The 19,673-nt window shown below is 43.0% G+C and overlaps 1 protein-coding gene across 1 annotated transcript; it reads right to left on the bottom strand.

Moving 5' to 3' along the window:
* Positions 1 to 1,365: 1,365 nt before the first annotated feature.
* Positions 1,366 to 19,156, bottom strand: aox5 (aldehyde oxidase 5). Its single transcript, XM_062527475.1, has 35 exons — positions 19,103 to 19,156; positions 18,376 to 18,433; positions 17,793 to 17,889; positions 16,900 to 17,008; positions 16,483 to 16,609; positions 16,268 to 16,329; positions 15,851 to 15,934; positions 15,328 to 15,408; positions 14,870 to 15,014; positions 14,310 to 14,402; positions 13,749 to 13,900; positions 13,198 to 13,291; positions 12,962 to 13,071; positions 12,247 to 12,431; positions 11,546 to 11,708; positions 11,190 to 11,279; positions 10,929 to 11,098; positions 10,466 to 10,592; positions 9,828 to 9,950; positions 9,164 to 9,260; positions 8,746 to 8,870; positions 8,353 to 8,486; positions 8,169 to 8,256; positions 7,978 to 8,064; positions 7,546 to 7,737; positions 6,029 to 6,259; positions 4,970 to 5,065; positions 4,278 to 4,406; positions 3,750 to 3,824; positions 3,601 to 3,653; positions 3,236 to 3,350; positions 2,917 to 2,982; positions 2,402 to 2,590; positions 1,824 to 1,991; positions 1,366 to 1,582 (listed from the first exon to the last, which is right to left on the bottom strand). Exons 1-35 carry the CDS (start codon positions 19,154 to 19,156, stop codon positions 1,532 to 1,534), a joined length of 4,020 nt encoding a protein of 1,339 aa, XP_062383459.1. The 3' UTR covers positions 1,366 to 1,531.
* Positions 19,157 to 19,673: the final 517 nt, after the last annotated feature.

Here is a 19,673-nt window from a genome sequence, read left to right as displayed (position 1 = left end):
AATTTAACCATTTGATATAATAAATTCCAGCAATTATTTTCTTACAGTTGGTTGATTAATGAATAGTCTCCGGAGTAGGGACAACTTTTCCTTAGTACTAGAGTGCTTTGGGCGAAGGGTAGGCCTAAAGCTTAGTGCAGTATACTGTACACACAGTAGAGCACATCCCCTCCAGGTAAGCCATGACATGTTAAAACCCTGAAGCCCTCACTGCCTCTCTCTCCGTATAGTTTAGGGTCAAGTTGAATTGTGCTGTTAGCCTGACTCAATTTCTTTTCCCTTCAGTACTCTGTCTAGACTATTGTGCAGTGAGGTTAGGACGTGATCCTGTATTTCCCTGCCGTCTGGAGACATTAATTAATTGAATAGCCTTCCCCTACTATACGGGTTCCTACCACCCGTTACAGAAGGTTACCGAAAAACTAACCACAGGAGAACCATAGGCTAACGGTACTTAAAGTTAATAGAGAATTATGTGCTTGCTGGGACGTTAGCAGATCCAAGACCCTTAACTTTACTACCCTAGCCAAGAAACCTATTATTGATAAAGGTATTCATTTACCTGTACTATTTTTGTACATTTAGACACTATATATGATCCAGATATGAATCCATTCACTTTCTGCATTTTCTTTAAGGATGTGTGCTGGATTGAAGATCCATTGAAGAAGCTAGTCATCTGGTATATCGCTTAACTTTCCAAATTCCATCATTGCCTTATTACTTTTGGCGTCTATGGTTACAAGCCAGCTGGGTTAACATACCCAGTTAAGTTCAGATAATGTTACCATAGTGACTTGTATAGCCTGATCATTGTGGAACTGAAATCCCAGGTTTACCACAAACTCTGGGTTAGCATATCCATTTAAGCCAGTAAACCTGCTTTCTAGAATACCCCCCTGTGCAATCTGCTGAGTCATTCACCTGCTTTACAGCAAGGCCAATGTAGGTCAGATTTCAGTGGGTACTGTATACAGGCAGACAGGCAACTGCCGAGTTAATGCAGCCAGCTATTGACAGCTACAGGGCTACAGTCTGGGGGGCAACTCTGCTTATTATTGATCTTAAGGACACACACACACACACACACACACACACACAGTGTGCAGCTGCTGGGCAAATATTTCAAGGGAGAGTTCAATGTATAATAAAAAATGAGGCTAAAGAGCAACATTACAACTCTGTTCCATTGCATTATGTAACAACAGTACATTATTTATTAATAATAATAATAATAATAACACATTTTCTTTTTCAGCTTTTTTTATTTTCTTTCAGTAAGTAATTGACGCACAGCATTGTGGTGTGTTGGCTCAGCAGCATGGCTCTGGCTCCAGACTGGTAGGTAGTTAAGTGTTACTAAATGTCACGCGAGGCATGCCAGGCCATCTTAGCTGTGGCAGCATGCACAATGATGGTAGAAGCCACTGAACCTATTGACTACATAATTTAAACCCTGTTAAGTTTTTTACCCTCCTCTTCTCTTCTCTTCTCTTCTTGTGAGTGAGTTACTTCTGATGTCCTCATGGGCTCAAACATTGATTTTCCACGGTCGGCGGGGTCCTTTCTGTGCAGAGGGGGCCTTAAAAAAAAATCCGACCATTTAAGGGTTAAAATATAGTCAAATCCAACACAACAGCTTATCTGAACGACTAACTGGGATCTACGTGCCCACGACAACCCAAGGATCGAGTCTGGCCAGCGGTCATTTCCAGACCCCTGCAGTCACTTCCTCCCTCTCCCCCTCACTTCCTGTCTCTCTCTACTGTGATACAGTACATAAGCTCACATGACAAAGGCCCAAATAAAGTAACTGTCCATACCATCTTGGTGAAGTGGTCCTCACAGGCCATGCGTATCTTCTCTGCGGTGGCGGGGGAGCTCAAGGAGAAGCAGTCACTCAGGCCTCGCTCGCTGCGGGCAGCCGCGATGGCCTCCTTTATGGCAAAGAAGAGGGTGCAGCCAAAGAACACGGGCGGCTCGCCAATCCCCTGCAGACACCAGACAAAGTGCAGGGACAACATCGGTGTGAATGTCAATCAATCAATCAATCAATCAATCAATCAATCAGTCAGTCAGTCTTTTACTGAATACTATATTTATATAGCACCTAAAACTCCAGTATATATCAATCCAGGAGTGTGTGTGTGTGTGTGTGTCTTGCCTTGGATGAGTAGATAGTAATCAGGAGTGTGTGTGTGTGTACAGTATGCATTTTGTGTAATCAGGAGTGTGTGTGTGTGTGTGTATGTGTGTCATGTGTGTGTGTGTGTGTGTGTGTGTGTGTGTGTGTGTGTGTGTTGCCTTGCCTTGAATGAGCAGATGGCGTGGCGGTAATTAGGAGGGTGTATGTGTTGTATGTATGGGTTTTGTGTGTGTGTGCGCGCGTGCGTTGCCTTGCCTTGGATGAGTAGATGGCGTGGGGGTTATGAGAGTCAGGCAGCAGGTGGACGTTGAGCTGCGTGGGGACATCAGAGAGCGCCGGCACTTTGTACTGCGCCGGCCCGCGGGTCAGCAGAACCCCCTCCGGGGAGAAGCGCAGCTCCTCGATGGTGTAGAGGCCCACGCCCTGCACAAAGCCTCCCTCCGTCTGCTCAGGACACGCACAGCACAACAACCACCACGCTGCTGAGAGCCTTCAGGAATCAACTCATCATACACACATACGGCTACATATACGTTGGCATCATGTGTTTTTCTGCGGGGCTCTAGGTGAAATATAGGCTATATTTGGTGTAAATATATTAAATTCAATTATAAATAAATATATATTCTCACAATGCTAATACCTACCAGGAAACAAAAAACTGAGTTTGTTTTCCATGTATCTCAGCAGATTTATATTTCTTTACATTTATTCAAATACATTTCATATTTCAAATACATTTCATTCATCAGACAGCTCCATCTACTTACCTGTCCAATATCCAGAGCTGGGTTCAGGCTCTGTCCAACATCCATTACAATATCAGTCCTGATGTTCTGCAATATAAACAAATCACGGTCTTAATGACACATATGGGAAGAGTCATTGGCTGACGCTGGTCTGATGGGGGGTTGGTGGGGGTGAGTTGCAACACACACACACACACACACACACACACACACACACACACACACACACACACACACACACACACACACACACACACACACACACACACACACACACACACACACACACACACACACACACACACACACACACACACACACACACACACACAGCTTTTACCTTATGGTCTCCTGTAAGGCAGTCGATCTCCACCTCGGAGCAGCAGGCCCCAAAGGTGAAATAGTAGTAGGCGTTCCCCTCACCTTTCTCCCAGTCCACGTTAGTGTGGGGACCCCTGCACACAACCAGGGCATCATGGGAAATGTATTTCAATAAACAGTTTTATCAGCTTTATTGAACAGAGGCCTAAAAACATTCTCTGCAGATATAACGTTTCTGCATATGTCATATTTCTTGCATATTTTCTGTATGAATGTGTGTTGTACATTTATGAAGAATGCACTTTCACTAGTCTAAAGTAAACTACTGTAATGAATTCAGTTGTAAAACGCTTTTTGTAATCCCCTTGTTTATAACACACTCACATGAAGAAGCCAGTGGTAGAGAGGCTAATCTTCTGGCAGTATGCTTCAACAATCTGTTAAAAACAAAAAACAAAACAATGGCTGTTGTTGTCTTTAATAGGATAAAAAAGGTCATAATTCCCATTTATCCGTGAGAGTGAATTTCATACCAGCTGAGGCCAAGAGTAGTTTGGATGTTTTTGCATCACTGGCTCCAGGCGATTCATTAATTTCTCACAAGCATCCTGTAACAGCACATAGACAGGGGCATTTACTGTAGTTCTAGCACTCTAACCGAAAACACTATGCTACAGGGACAACACTCTCTGCAGAAACACACACACACGCTCCAGCAAATAACACTCTCTGCAGAAACACACACACATGCACCGGTAAATGACACTCTGTGCAGAAACAGATACTAGAAACAAACATGAAACAACACTGAACATGGAAGCTAAGTTGTTAAAGTGACAGTAATCCTATGAAAGGCATGAAATACTGTATAAATATTGTCTGTACGCAGTATACCCACTTAAAAAGCATCACCATCTCAGTATATGCACTTAAAATAGGCAAGGATATGTATTAACATTTGGAGTTGATAACAGTATACCCACTACAGCTAACTACTACATCACAGTATATCCACTACAGCTAACTAGACTACACCACTGGGTATGGGTGTAGCGGCGCACCTTTACTGCCATGCCCACTGCGTCGGTGCCAAAGGAGGCTGCTGAGGGGGCAGCGTTGGGCACATTCCCCGTGCACGTCTCCTTAATGTGGACCAGCGACATGGGCACCTTCAAAATGCGGCTAGCAATCTGCAGTAACAATCATGAAACAGATGGTGGCTAACATCATTTTCAGTTACAGTATAAGTACTTAACAAGTATTTCAGCAACAGGACAGCATGTGTTCTTGATCACAGATCAATATTAGACTCAATACTCTGATTCAGATCAATAGAGGCATTTGATGTTTTGGACTGGTATCGTCTACACTCTACAGTAATGTCCTCTGTGTATTAGCCGCATTGTGTAAGATGCACGTCAGTGTTTTATGTAAGTTAGAAGAAACAAAACCATTTTAATACCGCATTAACTGTCCCCGTGTATTAAACTCATAGCTTTTGCAAAATCAATTGTGCGCCTCTCATTCATCTTTTTATCTATCCTCCCTTCCTTCCTTCCTTGGTCCTCCGGCTCGTTCCCACTGATCTATGAAGAACACTGAATAGACAATCCCATTGTTGCCGCCCCATCATTCTTACTCTAGATCAGTGGAAAAGAGGACCGAGGAGGGAAGGGAGGATAGACTAAAAAGACGAATGAGAAGTGCCCAATGTATAAGCCGTGGCTAATAGGGAAATTCCGAGCGTCCAGACCTGTATGGCTTTGGTGTTGATGCCCTGCCCCATCTCCGTCCCTCCGTGAGACACCAGCACAGAGCCGTCTTTGTAGATGTTCACCAGGGCCGCACCCTGAGGGGACACACATCAGAGACAAGCGACGCATACTGTAGATAAACAATTAATACGGATTATTCCACTGCTCGGTTGAGTTCCCCATTGTCCTGCGTTCTAGAAGGGGGTGCATTAACTTTAGATATACGCACGGCTATGAAGTAGTTCCAATGTTTTTGACCGTATCACACTTGAATATTAATTCGCCAAACTTGTTGTGAAGTTTAAATGCACTGTCACGTTACATACAAGCTGTAAAATACAGACGTTCAGATCATAGTAACGTTTAGCATATGACAGAGGTGTCATTTAGCTAGTTAGGTGGCAGTAGGCTAAGAAAAATAGCAATCTTTCAAAGTCAACGTTCATCAGAATCTTGGGATATGCCAGCTTGACAACGGGAGATTAGAACTAACGACTGGCTTTTGGCCATAGCAACCATCCATTTAGAACTAGTAACCGCAGTTTGAGAAATTAGTTGAAATGTGTCTGGGAAAAGTAGTTCTACAAACAAAACAGTTCTAGCGATTAAAACATTTAAATTAGCACCGGAAACGAACACAACGCAGTGGCAACAGTGGAATAAGCGGGATAATGGACTTCACGCCGTGCGGTTATTCAAAGTTAATGCACTTTTCTAGACGCTTCGCTTCGCGTCGGGCCGTATCACCGTCTAGAACGTGCATTAACTTTGAATAACCGCACGGCGTGTCGTCCATTATCCCGTACATAGACCACTCTGTGATGCAGTCTAACAGGCGTATCTGTAGTAACACATCAAACCAAAACCTATTCCTAATTTTTGTAAGTCGCTTTGGATGAAAGCGTCTCCTAAAGGAATAAATGTGAGTGTAACACATCAAATGAAATGTCGACACAACGCTGTTGTTCTCCCATTCCAGGTAGTGTTAAGCCCCTACCACATTTGATTACGACATGCCGTGTGCACTGTGATGGGGCCTTCACTCCCACACTCCTCACCTGGTTGTAGAAGCCCTTGGAGAAGCCGATGCCGAACTTGAGGGGCACAGCACAGATTCCTCTCTTCCTCCAGTAGTTGTGGGCGTTGAAGAGCTGGATGGCCTGCCTCCGTGTGTGGTACTGGGCCTTGTCCAGACACTCCTCCCAGCAGCGGAGCATGGCGCCGGGGCTGAAGAGCTGCCCATGGTGGGTGAGGGACTCCTCATCTCTGTACATGTTCAATTGCCGCACCTGGGTATCAGAAGCCAATTATTCCTGGACAATTAGAGGCTAATTATTTCTGGACATTAGGGGCCAGTTATTCCTGGACATTAGGAGCTGTTAATTTCTGGATATTCTTGTTCTTTTAGTTAATCACATATCAGTGTGATGTCATGCAGCACAAAAGATTCTCTCTCTCTCTCTCTCTCTCTCTCTTTTTCTCTCTCCACCACAAAGCACAGACGACTGGGAGGGATATTTCATCACAGTACGTTTAAGGTTATTAATTACATCATATCCAATTTATGTTCTATAACTTTGATAAAAAAAGACACCTAACCCCAGTGCTCCCGGTGAGCAGGTTGGTGCCTTGCATGGCAGCCATTCACACACCGCCGTCGGTGTGTGTATGGCTGAATGTGAGGCATGGTAATGTAAAGCGCTTTGGGTGCTCGCAGAAGATGATAAAAGCGCTATATAAATGCAGTCCATTTACCATATTAAAACATAAAAATTCAGACATAACATGAATGAATAGACGCACCAAATCTTTATGAGCTGATGATATTAATTCGGTTATTCTCACTGCTCGCCTCACTTCTTTTGCAAAGACTCTGTCTAGTCAGTCTGTCTAGTCTTGTCAGTTTTCAGTGTGCGAACCACCCCTATCCTCTTCCTCACAGATCTTTTTGGTTCTAACGCACCTGGACTATAAAATTTGTCATCTGAGCGCAAAAATATCTATTTTCCCCCTGATCTGATATTCAAAATGTTTTGAATTTACAATAAAAAACAAAATGGTAGCTTGAATCATCTGAGTCGTGTAGTCATTTGTTAGATGTTAGTGATTTTCTGTATGTCATTCTTTCTCCTGTCTCTTTGTCTCAGCCACAGAAATAGCTGAGACAGAATGGTTATTGTAAGCAGACAGAATGGCAAATGGTGTGCCTAACTAATTGCTCACCACAGAGGAGACAGCTTAAATGAATCTTCCCAAGAAGGCCATACCACCACCCACTTTCCCCCTTTTGTTTGACCCCAGACTTGAATGTGTCTTAGGGCATTATAACTAGCCACCAATAGCACTGTTCTGTGCTTCAATGTTACCTTGGCTTTCACTATGTACTGTAACATTGTTGTAACATTATGCCATTGTGCTTGGAGATATGCGCTAACATCCAGAATAAAGAACTACCCTCGCAAGCCAGCATCAACTTTTTACCTGCTCTACTACACTGGATCAACTTGGTCAACGGCGTCTCCATTTGGAGTGAAGCCGAGGAGACCATTTTAACAGCGTTCTTCACATTCCTCACCCTCTCAGCGGACAGACCGCAGTGTGTGGCCACTTCCTGCAGGACGCTCTCGATCATGGTCAGTCCCTGCGGCCCGCCGAAACCGCGGAAGGCCGTGTAGGAGGGCAGGTAGGTCCTACACACCAGGCCGCGTCCACGCATGTGGGGGATCCGGTAGCCGTTGTCCATGTGAAGGAGAGCTTTCTCCATGATCTGGGAGCATGGTGGGGCAGACGCAATAAGCTTCACAGATGGACTGACATACATACGCAGACATGCAACAGAAAGTATGACGTCATGGCTGATAGATACAGAATACAGGACTAATTATGTTTATTTATTTATCATAGATACAGGACATAATCATAGCCTGATTGTTTGTTTGTTTGTTTGTCTGTTTATTTGTTTCACTTTGCTTTTGTTTGGTTCTTTATCTTCATTTAATGAACTCACAAATGAGGACTCGTCCAGTGTACATCCACCATTGCTGTAGTACGCCATGTCCACTGCCATAACTGTCCCATCTTTCATAAAGCCAACCTAATAAAAAATATCAGTATCAATAACATCAGTTCCCTGTGCCATGTTGCTGGAGGACCAAAACCAAATCCTGATGCATCCCAGAAGGCCACTGGATCACACACCTTATACTTCCCCAGGAACGGATGTCTTCCACTAGTGATCAGCATGTCATCACCCCGATCTAAGACGCATCTAACTGCTCGTCCAGTCCTGCATGAACACAATACAGTATACATTACATGAAGCACAATACAAGACCCAAAATATACAGTACACAACCGTGTGTGTGTGTGTGAGATCTCGTACTTGTGTGCAGCTGTAGCTGCGATGGCTGATAGGGAGGCGATCTTCATGACTTTCCCCCCAAAGCCTCCCCCAAGCCTCTTCACATGGCAGGTGATTTTATTGGCATCAATGCCCAGAGTGGTGCCCACCACTTCCTGTTGGAGATTATGCTGACAGGTCACCACTCCCGCGTAATATTACATTCCTTTTTTTCCACATACAAGGCAAGACCTGAATCCACACATTGGATAGCTCTCAGTTTTCTATACAGTTCTGAATAAAACAAAATGATTTAAGTCTGATCATCAGATAAAAACTAGCGATAGATATGCCATATCTAGATGGTCCTCTGGTCTTTTGAGCTTGTTTAGTCTAAAGTGATGAGGCATGAGGTGAGGTGGACACATCATTCACCTGAGTGTACGCAGCGTGCTGGCTGGCCACAAACAGCTCCATCTCGCCCGCCTCCGGCCGCGGCACGGCGATCACCCCCTGGGTCTCCAGGTAGAAGTGCTCCTGACCGCCCATGTACATCTCACCTGTGTCCATCACAGAGGAAGACGGTTACCACAACAACACTCACAAACAAAACAGGACCACAGACACATTCACAGACGGAACAGCATCACAGATACACAGACACAGAAAAAGACGGTTACCGCAGCAACACTCACAAACATAACCGGACCACAGACACATCCATAGACATAACAGAACCAAAGACACAGAAATGAGCACCAGAATACAACCTTTCATAGCACTCATGAAAATAACACTGCGATAAGAATATGCTCTAGAAAGACCTGAAGTGTTACTCTGTGTCTGGTGTTACCTTCTAAGATGCAGTCCACTTCCTCAAAGACCTTGTCCACATCGCCTCGCTCCAGTTTCCTCTTGGGGTTGAAGAAAGACTCATGCTCTATGGCCTCCTTTATAAACAACAACAAATGTTGTCTATTATTATAATCCTCTGAACCTGGATACAGTTGTAATAAACTTGTTCAGCCAGTTTTCTGTATGGACTAGTCCAAGACAAAAATATATTTTCAAGGGAGATTTCCACTGAAGTTTCCATTTAGTCTAGGACTAGACATAATCCATGTAGGGGAAACCGGCCATTTAATCTATTGGGTTAAATCAATAACTAGGCAAAATGTGTTTTGTAATTTAACACCAAGGCTATTATCTATAGTTCATACGCAGGAACTTTGCACTTTGACCAGCATTTAAATTAGGGCCCACTGTATTTCTACAATGTTAAAATAACTGTGTTGTCCCTATCTGGAGACAGAGATGTGTTAAAAAAAACAACGCAAGTTGTGTTATTTTCAACACATATTGTGTACAAATATATATATATAAAAAAAGGAAACAACACAAACTGTGTTGTCCCAATCTGGACACAGATAAGTGTTAAAAACAACACAAGGTGTGTTGTTTCCAACACATTCATTTTAAGAGTGCACACAGTCTGAATCTTGTCCAATGTGTTTTACCTGTATGGTGAAGAACACAGGGAGCAGTTCCTCATACGTCAGCTTGACCCTCCCTGCTGCCCTCTTGGCCAGCTCGCGAGTCTCAGCCACCACTGCACCAATTATCTGACCCACACACATCACCTACACAACGACACACATGCCAGGTCTGTAATATACTGTATCACCTACACAATGACACATATGCCAGGGCTGTAAGACATACTCTATCACCTACACAATGACACATATGCCATGGCTGTAATATACTGTACTGTATCACCTACACAATGACACACATACTGTGCCAAGGCTGTAACACATCATCTATAAAACAACATACATGCAAGAATCAGTATCTGAATAGTATTCTATATAATATACAGATCAGGATTAGGTCAATATAATCCCTGAGTTTAGGGGTGGTGAATGTGAGCGATACGTTTAAAGTACTAAAAGCACAGGAGGCAGAATTTTAACTACAGCTCCTTTAATCAAGCATGGTAGCAAGTACAATTTTAGATCCAAACTCATACCTGTCCTTCTCCCCACCCCCTGTCAACCACATTACGTGACATTATACTGACACCTAGTGGTGTGGTTCCAAGTGCAGACACAACAGAATGGTATAAACAACTAATGACAAATTATGTGGATACCTCCTCTTCAGCGAATAATTCCTCAACGTTGTTGAACCACAGCCTTCGGTTCTGGCCAGGGACATCGGCGGAGCAGACGAAGGTTACGACCCCTGGCATAGCAAGAGCCTCTGAGGCGTCAATGGAACTGGTTTGTGAAGAGAAAACAGTAGATAACTCACCAAACTTCAACCTCTTTCTCTCTCAACCACCATCTCTCTTGAACACATCCTCTTTATTTACTTAAACGCTGCACTACCACTACAAAAACGGTTTTATATGGTGTGCCGTATTTGCTATTAAACTAATCATATTGCACTATATCTTGAATATTATCCCTCATTGTCTCTACAAAAGTCTCTGTAAAAAAGTGTCAGCTAAATGAATAAATTGTAAATTATAATGTGTAGATTTACATAATCTCTTCAAAAACCAAAACTCCCATCATTCTAATGACACAAATAAAAAAAAAATATCAGCTTACAGAATCTTGGCATGAGCTCTCGTGCTGGTCACCATAGAAACAAAGAGCTCTCCTCTGACAGGTGGTATATCATCGTAGTACTGTGCTTCACCCGTGGCCTGCTGGTACGAAGCCTGGTGCATTCTGGGCCGTCCCACTGGATCCTTGGAGGACTGGGCCTCAGTAACTAGCTGCATCCAAAACGAGAGCTAACTCAATACCACCAGACATAACTAGCATCTGAAAACTGACATGAACATGAATGGCTCCGCCATGCCAAACCTGGTAAGAGAGCTGTCCCTGTGGAGCGTCATTGCTGAAGGGCTTCAGAGCGCTGAGGTGATCCAGTGGTATGTCACTGATACACAGATCCTGCCAAATAAAGTTAATTTCATCCCATTTGCAGCACATTACAGCCTAAACGCTATGCAACACCCATCGAGTTTGGATTAATTTAGTCATTGAAACATTAACTAACATTATGAATTTATTTTCATCATTGGGTCATAAATCTTAATTATTAAGTAACAGCCTGTTACTTAAAATCTCCCACCCAGACAAAAACAAAAATACAAGAACAAAAACAAACGTTTTGCTCAAAAAAACAGGACAGGAAGTCAGGCACAGTAGTAGGCTACCTTCTCCCTGAGCTCCTGCAGGACGTGCATGTAGAACTTGAAGAAGAAGCTGAGTGCCAGGGTCTCGCGGTACTCCTCCCGCCCTCCATGGGCTCCCTGGGACAGATCCATCTCCTCCCGCAGAAGCACCAGGGCATCCTCCAGTAGCTCCTCTCTCCAGGGCCTGAGGACAAGAAAACAACAACAAGAAGCTACTTGCAGAATGGACCCAACAAAAAGCAGCTATTTGCATCTCCTCTGTTCAGGGCCTGAGGACAAGAAAAAAACGCCATCAACCCCTAACACACGGCAGCTAACTGCAGGACGGACCTGAACCAGGCTTGGTCCAGAGTAAGGCCAGAACGGCACCAGGTAGGTACATCATGAAGCAGTGAAGCTAAAATGGTTTGGCTATTTGCCAACATTGACTCCAATGTAGCAAGTATAGCCAACCCATTATGTCTGCACAGTAAGTGATTTTGGGAGCCAGAGGTACTTTTCGACAGATTGGACAGGTTTGTCTAGAATATTTGGTTAAATCTCTACTGTTTTTCAGTTCCTCCTGGCTTAAGACTCAACAAACACTGTTTTTTTACAGTCATTGGCTGAACTGATCCCTAGTCTGCTAGCATGTGGCTAACCAGAACGATAGTGAGCCTCACACCTAACGCCCTGTGAGCTCTGTGCAATTGCGTCAAAACACCTGTAAAAACGCCACCTACCGTCCTGTGAGCTCTGAGCAGGTGTGTCTGGCTTTGACCAGCGTGGGGCCCATCCCTCCGTAGAACACCTGCAGGGACTCCACCTCGTCGGTGCCCTCCTTCAGGGTCACCTTCATGCCAGCGTTCACCGTGGAGAAGGCAAACTCTCTCCGCTGGGCCTGACGGAAGGCACACACAAACTCCCACTGCAGGACAAGGAAGAGAGAGAGAGAGAGAGAGAGAGAGAGAGAGAGAGAGAGAGAGAGAAACAGAATAGTCAGAGAGACAGTGTGATTAGAGAGACAGACAGTGTAATCAGATAATCAGAAAGAGAGAGAGAGTGGTCAGATAGTCACTCCTAATAGACCTACAAATCATGCTTACATATAAATAGCTTGAATAACAAACGGTGTGCCAAAGAGCATTATAAGCTATGAAAGACCATTAAAGCAATGAGGAGGAAGTAAAACCATGGCTATGTACTGTATGGACCAAAGTTTGATTTAAAAGGGAAACAGAAATCTGATATGGTCATGGTATAACTGTCAACAGTTGCCATATCAATTTAAGATTGTTCATATCATTTCTCATAGGACAACAACTGATATGCTTAAATGATGTACAGGCAGGAACATTTACAACAAGCAAACACAATAAGAGCTGGAATGAGACGAGTGTGTTAAAGACTATGGCTCAAATCTGTGAGGAGCTCCAGAAATTGATTTAAGGAACTCACAGGTCCAGTGAAGGGAATGTGCACAGACTGAAGAATCTCACTGGGCTTTAGGATTGTCTTGCCAAACCCGGCAAAGAAGTTTTCATCCAGCGGGATCTGTCGTGTCCCATCTAGGAAGGAAAATACATTCAACATAATACATCCAACATAATCTATACAGATCAGAATGTATGAAATGAGACATGACAGGAAATAATATGGCAGTAATGGTAAGCAGTAGGAAGCGAGTCAGACACCTTTTGAGATGACCTTGAGAGTGCACCCTGCTGCTGCCAGGATGCTGTTCAGGTCATATTTAGGGTCGGCACTTAGGATGTTTCCCCCAATAGTCTGTGAATACGAATACAATATTTCACATCATCAGTCTGTGGCTTGGCAGGTTGCCGACCGTTAGGGTGGCCCTTGGTAGACTAGCAGTGCACTATATACAAACAAACTATTTAAAAATATGAAAATATACATTATACATAATATCAAAATACATACTGTATGCAATATCTAATACAGTATAGACAGCGTACAATATGACAACAATATAAAGGACATCATATACAGTATACATATGTAAGCCAAATGTCACAGATAGAGAATGTCTTGCAAGGGCTGCAAGAGAAGGTGGCATAAGAGATGGTTCAGGTTCACTGTTCATGAAGCTGGTGGCTGGTGATGGAAGATGTCCAAACCAGCACAGACATCACAGAAAGACTCACGGCCATGTTAAAGGCCTGGGGAAATGAGAAAAGACTCACGACCGTGTTGAAGGCCTGGAGAAATGAGAAAGACTTACGGCCATGTTGCGGATCTGCTTGCTGGCCAGGCACCGTAGCGTGGTCACTAAGGCCTGGGCCACTCTGCTCCTCTCTGGCCCCAGCTGCCGCTCAGCCCCCTCGAGAGTCTCCTTCAGCACGGACAGAGTGCACGCAGCACCTACAGTCACACCTGGGAAGGACGTCCAAAGAGAGGCTGGCTTTACATATTCTCTGCTGAGACTCAACAGGTCCAAAGACACGCTAGCTTTACATTTCCTCTCCTGTGACACAACTGATCCAAAGACAGACTAGCTTTACATCTACTCTTCCATGACACAACTGGTGTGGAAATGTCCAACTTAAAAAAAAAAAAAAAACAAGCTCAGAGAGCAAACATATGATAATATAGATAAAACTGATTAATGCAAAGTATATCAGCACTGTCTATCATAATAAAGGATAGAGCATAAATGGCTCTCCTAAATGAAGTCAATATGCTTTACAAGTGAAGAGATAGACATGTTGCTGATATGGTTATTATGGTTTGTTATCAGATGCTGAGATTCATTAACTAATTGATTGATTGATTGATTGATTACCTTGGTCAGTCCACTGAATTGTCCTCAGCTCTGAAATCCCTCCAGCATAGATAATCAATGGGTGGTGTGCATCCTTCAGCACCATCTTGGGTCCTGTGGATCACGGGATGGAATATGCATCATCAGACACATGAGAATAAATAATAGGCATTCGAGTCACCCAATGATCTGTGAGGAGTTAGGTAAGAAGGGGGCTTTGGGAAACGATCTGTGATGACTCCGTCAGATGGAGATGAGCCATAGACCTCTGAAGTTTGCCTACAAGCTCTGGTATCTTACGATGTTTCTTATGGGAAAATAACAATGGGATTTTGAATTATTGCACCTGTTAAACTCTTGTGGGGACAAAGAAATCTGAAATGCAGACGTTCTGCTCCACACACTTTTGTCTTCTGCCTTCGAATGGGTACTGTGATCTGCGGTATGATTTTTGCTACCCCAAAGCTAACTTGCCATGGTAGTTAGCTCCAATTAACACCTGGATCTCCTTATATGGGCAAAGATGGCTGTTTTGGTTCTTTTTTGCAGGAGAACTTCAGAGGTCTATTGCTTTGACTCACCCACAGTAGTGTTTCCAACGATCAGTCTAGCATCAGGATGTTCAGCTTTCAGTTCTAGCAGATCATCCAGCTCCTCCACTGAAATCCACTTCACTCTTTCCCCTTTGAAGCATAAGCGGTGGGTCTCGTGACTTTTCCCCATCAGCTTCATGTTAGAATGAGAATCAGAGCAATCACACTCATCAGAGGTTAGTGAACACAACAACGTCATGTAAGAATGAGAATCAGAGCAATCGTACTCACCGGAGGTTAGTGAACACAGCATTGTAAAAAAAAAAGGAGATTTATTGACTCAACCAAATAAAGTGGTGCAGAGTCAAGCTCTCTTAACACACACTGACATACAGTAACATAACTCAGTCAAAGGTAAACAAGATGACTTGAGTGGGTAAAGTTAAATCAGCAAGTAGAGTGAAGCATTTTTGCACGACAATCAGAGCTGATAGTTGGCTACTGACCATAAGTTCAGGTGGAAATATGAGATCCTGAGTTGGGTCCAGTGGTAAGACATTCTCCATGTCACAGAGCTCCTCAGAAGTCTATTAAAAATGTTTATGAAAATACATATTTATTGTTAACCTAACATGTGACATCCAGACACTTTTTATTACATAGCTCTTGTTGCCCTGGTTGTTGCACTCTATTGAGTAGTACAGGATACTGAACAGTGGCTATAGCCACCATACTTTTGAAATGACATACAATTATGATTGATAACAATTTAAGATCAATATCATTCAACACAGATTATTAACATGCTGTTACACATCGATTTGTTGTAAAAAAAAAAAAAAACTCAGTGACGCTAGGTCTCCACCCAGACTTCAGTTGAGTTCCAATGTAACTCCCCCAAAAGTCTTTGAATATGACCAATGTAACTTGATGATGGTAGACTATCCACCCATCTCTTGTGCCCATCTAAATCTTTAGAGTTGCACAGAATGCCCCTATTATGTGCCATGATGTGAAGAACTGACTCACATCTTTACATCCATTTGTGTTTGAGGGTCCATTACTTCGACAACACCTCTCCTCTCCACCTCCATTTTGACAGCAGTCAGTGGCCTAGGCAGGAGAGATCAAACCATTATGATCTTAATCACTCTTAAAATAAATGTGTTGGAAACAACACTAACTGTGCTGTCTATATCTGACATACTGTGCACATTCTTGAAATGAATAACAAAAGCAATGTGTTGTCCCTCTCTGGACAGAGATGTGTTAAATATAACACAGGCTGTGTTGTTTTCAACAAATTCATTTTCTTTTGGATTGGATTGGATTTGGAGTGTTGGATTGTAATTATTGAAACGCAGCTGCAACATCGACACCATACGGTACACATATCTATATATACTATACCAACGCAAACATGCAAGTTATGACACTTCAACTCACGCCACAGAAGGTCTTGAACCCATCGATGATGGGCCTATAGCCTGTGCAACGGCAAATGTTCCCTAGAGGAATAAACAAACAGTTACACTTTAGCATCATAGTGCAAAAACCTCCAAATGTTTCATACAGACATAATGTCTCAGTTGGTAATGACTTGTAATGTGTGTGTGTGTGTGTGTGTGTGTGTCTACAGTAAGTATGTGTGTGTAGAGTACCAGCCAGTGCCTCTGTGATGTCCTCCATGGTGGGCTGGGGCTTGTTCCTCAGTAGAGTGTACATGGACATCACCATACCAGGGGTGCAGAAGCCACACTGAGAACCATGAGCCTTCGCTATGCGCTCCTGAGCATGGACACACACACACACACACACACACACACACACACACACACACACACACACACACACACACACACACACACACACACACACACACACACACACACACACACACACACACACACACACACACACACACATTAACAACAACAAGCTCATGGTTTCAATTCTTCACAATGGAGTGCAGATATTGATACCAAACCTGAACTGTACAAGTCTCTGTGACTGAGTGTCTGTGATGTTGGCATATGATGAATGGAGACACGGACACAGGGCAGCAGGGCCAAATGTACCTGGACAGGGTGAAGTTTGGTCTTGGTGCTGCCGATGCCCTCCACAGTCACCACGGAGGTGCCGTGCAGCGCACAGATGGGCTGAAGACAGGCGACCACCGTGTAGTGACTACAACACACTCTAAGGAACACAGCTGCACACACAGTAACCCGCCAATGCTAAAAACGAGATTATTATGATGAACTATTATGATAATAAATAATAATAATAATACATTTTATTTCAAAGCGCCTTTCAAAACACTCAAGGACACTGTACAACATTAAAACAGAAGAAACAGCTGTAAAAACAATAAGTAATGTGATGTAATGTGCATACAAGTAATGTGCGTACACACACACACACACACACACGCAAGCTGGAAGAGATGAGTTTTCAGTCGGGATTTAAACGGGGAGAGAGTCAATGTTGCGGATGTCACAGGGGATAATCATGAATGATTCTAACGACTAAACCAGTATTAATCAAAATATATTGACATAAACTGTTGCATGTTTGATTGCACCAAAGAACAAACCTTTGGCAGCCCTTAGGTGGACAGGTGTGTTGGAAAGCAAACCTCTAACACAATTCTTAGGTCAACAGGTGTGTTGAAGAGCAAATCTCTAGCATCTCTGGTCTTCTGTTAGAGAGGACCAGGACCAGGTTCATCAGCACTGGACTATAAATTCCTGCACATTGTCTGTTTCATTTGTAATATTAAATGTATTATAAACAACGTTTCAGTCCCCGGACCTTCGTCAAGTTATTAAGTCATTAAGTAATAACCTGACAAAAGGTCTGCTGCCCCAAACGCTGTTTATGATGAATGTAATATTGCAAGTGAACCAGTTCAGTGCTTCATTACACGAAACTGATATAATCTTCTTGTGACCTTGAGAGTGAAGGATACCGCACGCAGTCCAGGAGAGGGTCGTATTTGGACAGCATTACGGTGCACGCTCCACACGCTCCTCCTCCACAGCCATACTTTGTCCCTGTGAGACCAACTGCAAAGAGAACATACAGTACGTATACCATTAGCGGTCGCTCACGCTCGCTCAGGTCAGGCGGTTGTTTTCCACACCTGACAGTGCAAGTTTATCTGTACTGTAGGTACTTGGGCTGAATCCCATTTCTGTGTCATACCCCTTACCCTTACCCTTCACCTACCCCTTCATCTTACCCCTAGTCATTGTCCCTCAAAACCAGTGGCAAGACATGCTCTGCAGACTATATGTGCTGTGATAAATATGAATGTCTTGATGTCTATCATACATGTGCATTTAATGACTGCTTTGGCAAAAACAAGTGCCTATGGGTCATCACTTGTGCTAATAAAGAACTTGTTTTTTATGGGGGGTTTTGTACTAGATTGATTTTCAGTCAATTCAATCATGAAGAAATGTGCTCATCAAGACCATTCTGAACAATATTCAACAGAAGATTTGACATATACTGTAAACTAACCCAATGGCTGGGGTAGAGGAGCTTACCTTTCCTTCTGAGATAGCCAAGGAGCATCTCCTCAGGGTCTGCATTATTTTCTGTTATCTTAATCAAGAAAATAAAAATAATAATAATAATGAATGCTAATGCAAACGCCAGAAAAACAAATAGAAATACAATATAGTGTGTATTGCATGGTTTTATGTGTGTATGTGTGTGTGTGTGTGTGTGTGTGTGTGTGTTTGACAGAGGGACACAGTGATGGAATGTGTGTGTGTGTGTCAAGGAGGTATTTCCTTGAGTGATAATGTGCAAATCTGAGGCATGACCGTCTCCTGACAGTCATGTGTGTGAGAGATCACAACACAGTCCTAGATCATGTCCTGATAGCACTGTCTTTACTAGATTACATATTTAAAATCAGTAATAAAACACAGTCATTTTCAGCTATTAGTTTATAACAACGCAATACAATGGATTACAACTAGTCATAAACCAGTTATTTTCAGCTCTATTTGTAACAGTGGAATACAATGCTTGTTAGATAAAACCGCATCAATCATGTTAGTTTTGCTAAGTCAATTGTGCATTGATTAAATATGTTCACTTTATTGTTTTAACAACAAAATGCACAGTATACTCTGTATGGAATAAAGCCAATGCAATGTGTAACTGTGTTTGCAAAAAGTGTAAAAAAGTAAGTTTCTTTAATTAAAAAAAAACAATACAATGAACAGTGAAAAGACCTACAACTAAATGAAAGGATCTACTTACCCTTTTCCCGTTAACAAAGAAAATTAACTCGCTGCGTTTAGTTGAGGAGAGCATCCTGCATCCAGTCTTACCAAAGGTCAAAATTTAGAGTGGGTACTTTGAATGGCCACAGTTGATGTCTCTGTTAAATAGTGAAATGCTGGACATCACATGATGGGAGCTTCCAAATCAGTTTTACAGTTTTTGTGGACCTATTTCCCGGAAACCTGCAGAGGTGGACAACCCAGCTTTAGAAAGTTAAAGCCCTATCACATATTTCTCTACTAACTAAATATATGCAAACCGTATGAAGCTATGAAACAAAAAGGTAGTCTGCAAATAAAATGCACAACAAACTAGAAAAGCACTGAGCATAAAACTCTGCCAAGTGAAAACATAACCGCCTCCTAGATCCAGACGGTGATACGGATCACTCCCAAAATTTCTTCCGTCCATAACTTTTTGAGTTATCTTGCGAACAAGCAAACAAACAAACAAAGACAGACAGACAGACAGACAGACAGACAGACAGACAGACAGACAGACAGACAGACAGACAGACAGACAGACAGACAGACAGACAGACAGACAG

Source organism: Sardina pilchardus, chromosome 23 (assembly GCF_963854185.1).
Source record: "Sardina pilchardus chromosome 23, fSarPil1.1, whole genome shotgun sequence".
In the NCBI taxonomy this organism is placed as follows: domain Eukaryota; kingdom Metazoa; phylum Chordata; class Actinopteri; order Clupeiformes; family Clupeidae; genus Sardina; species Sardina pilchardus.
This window is presented reverse-complemented; position numbering and strand designations above follow the sequence as displayed.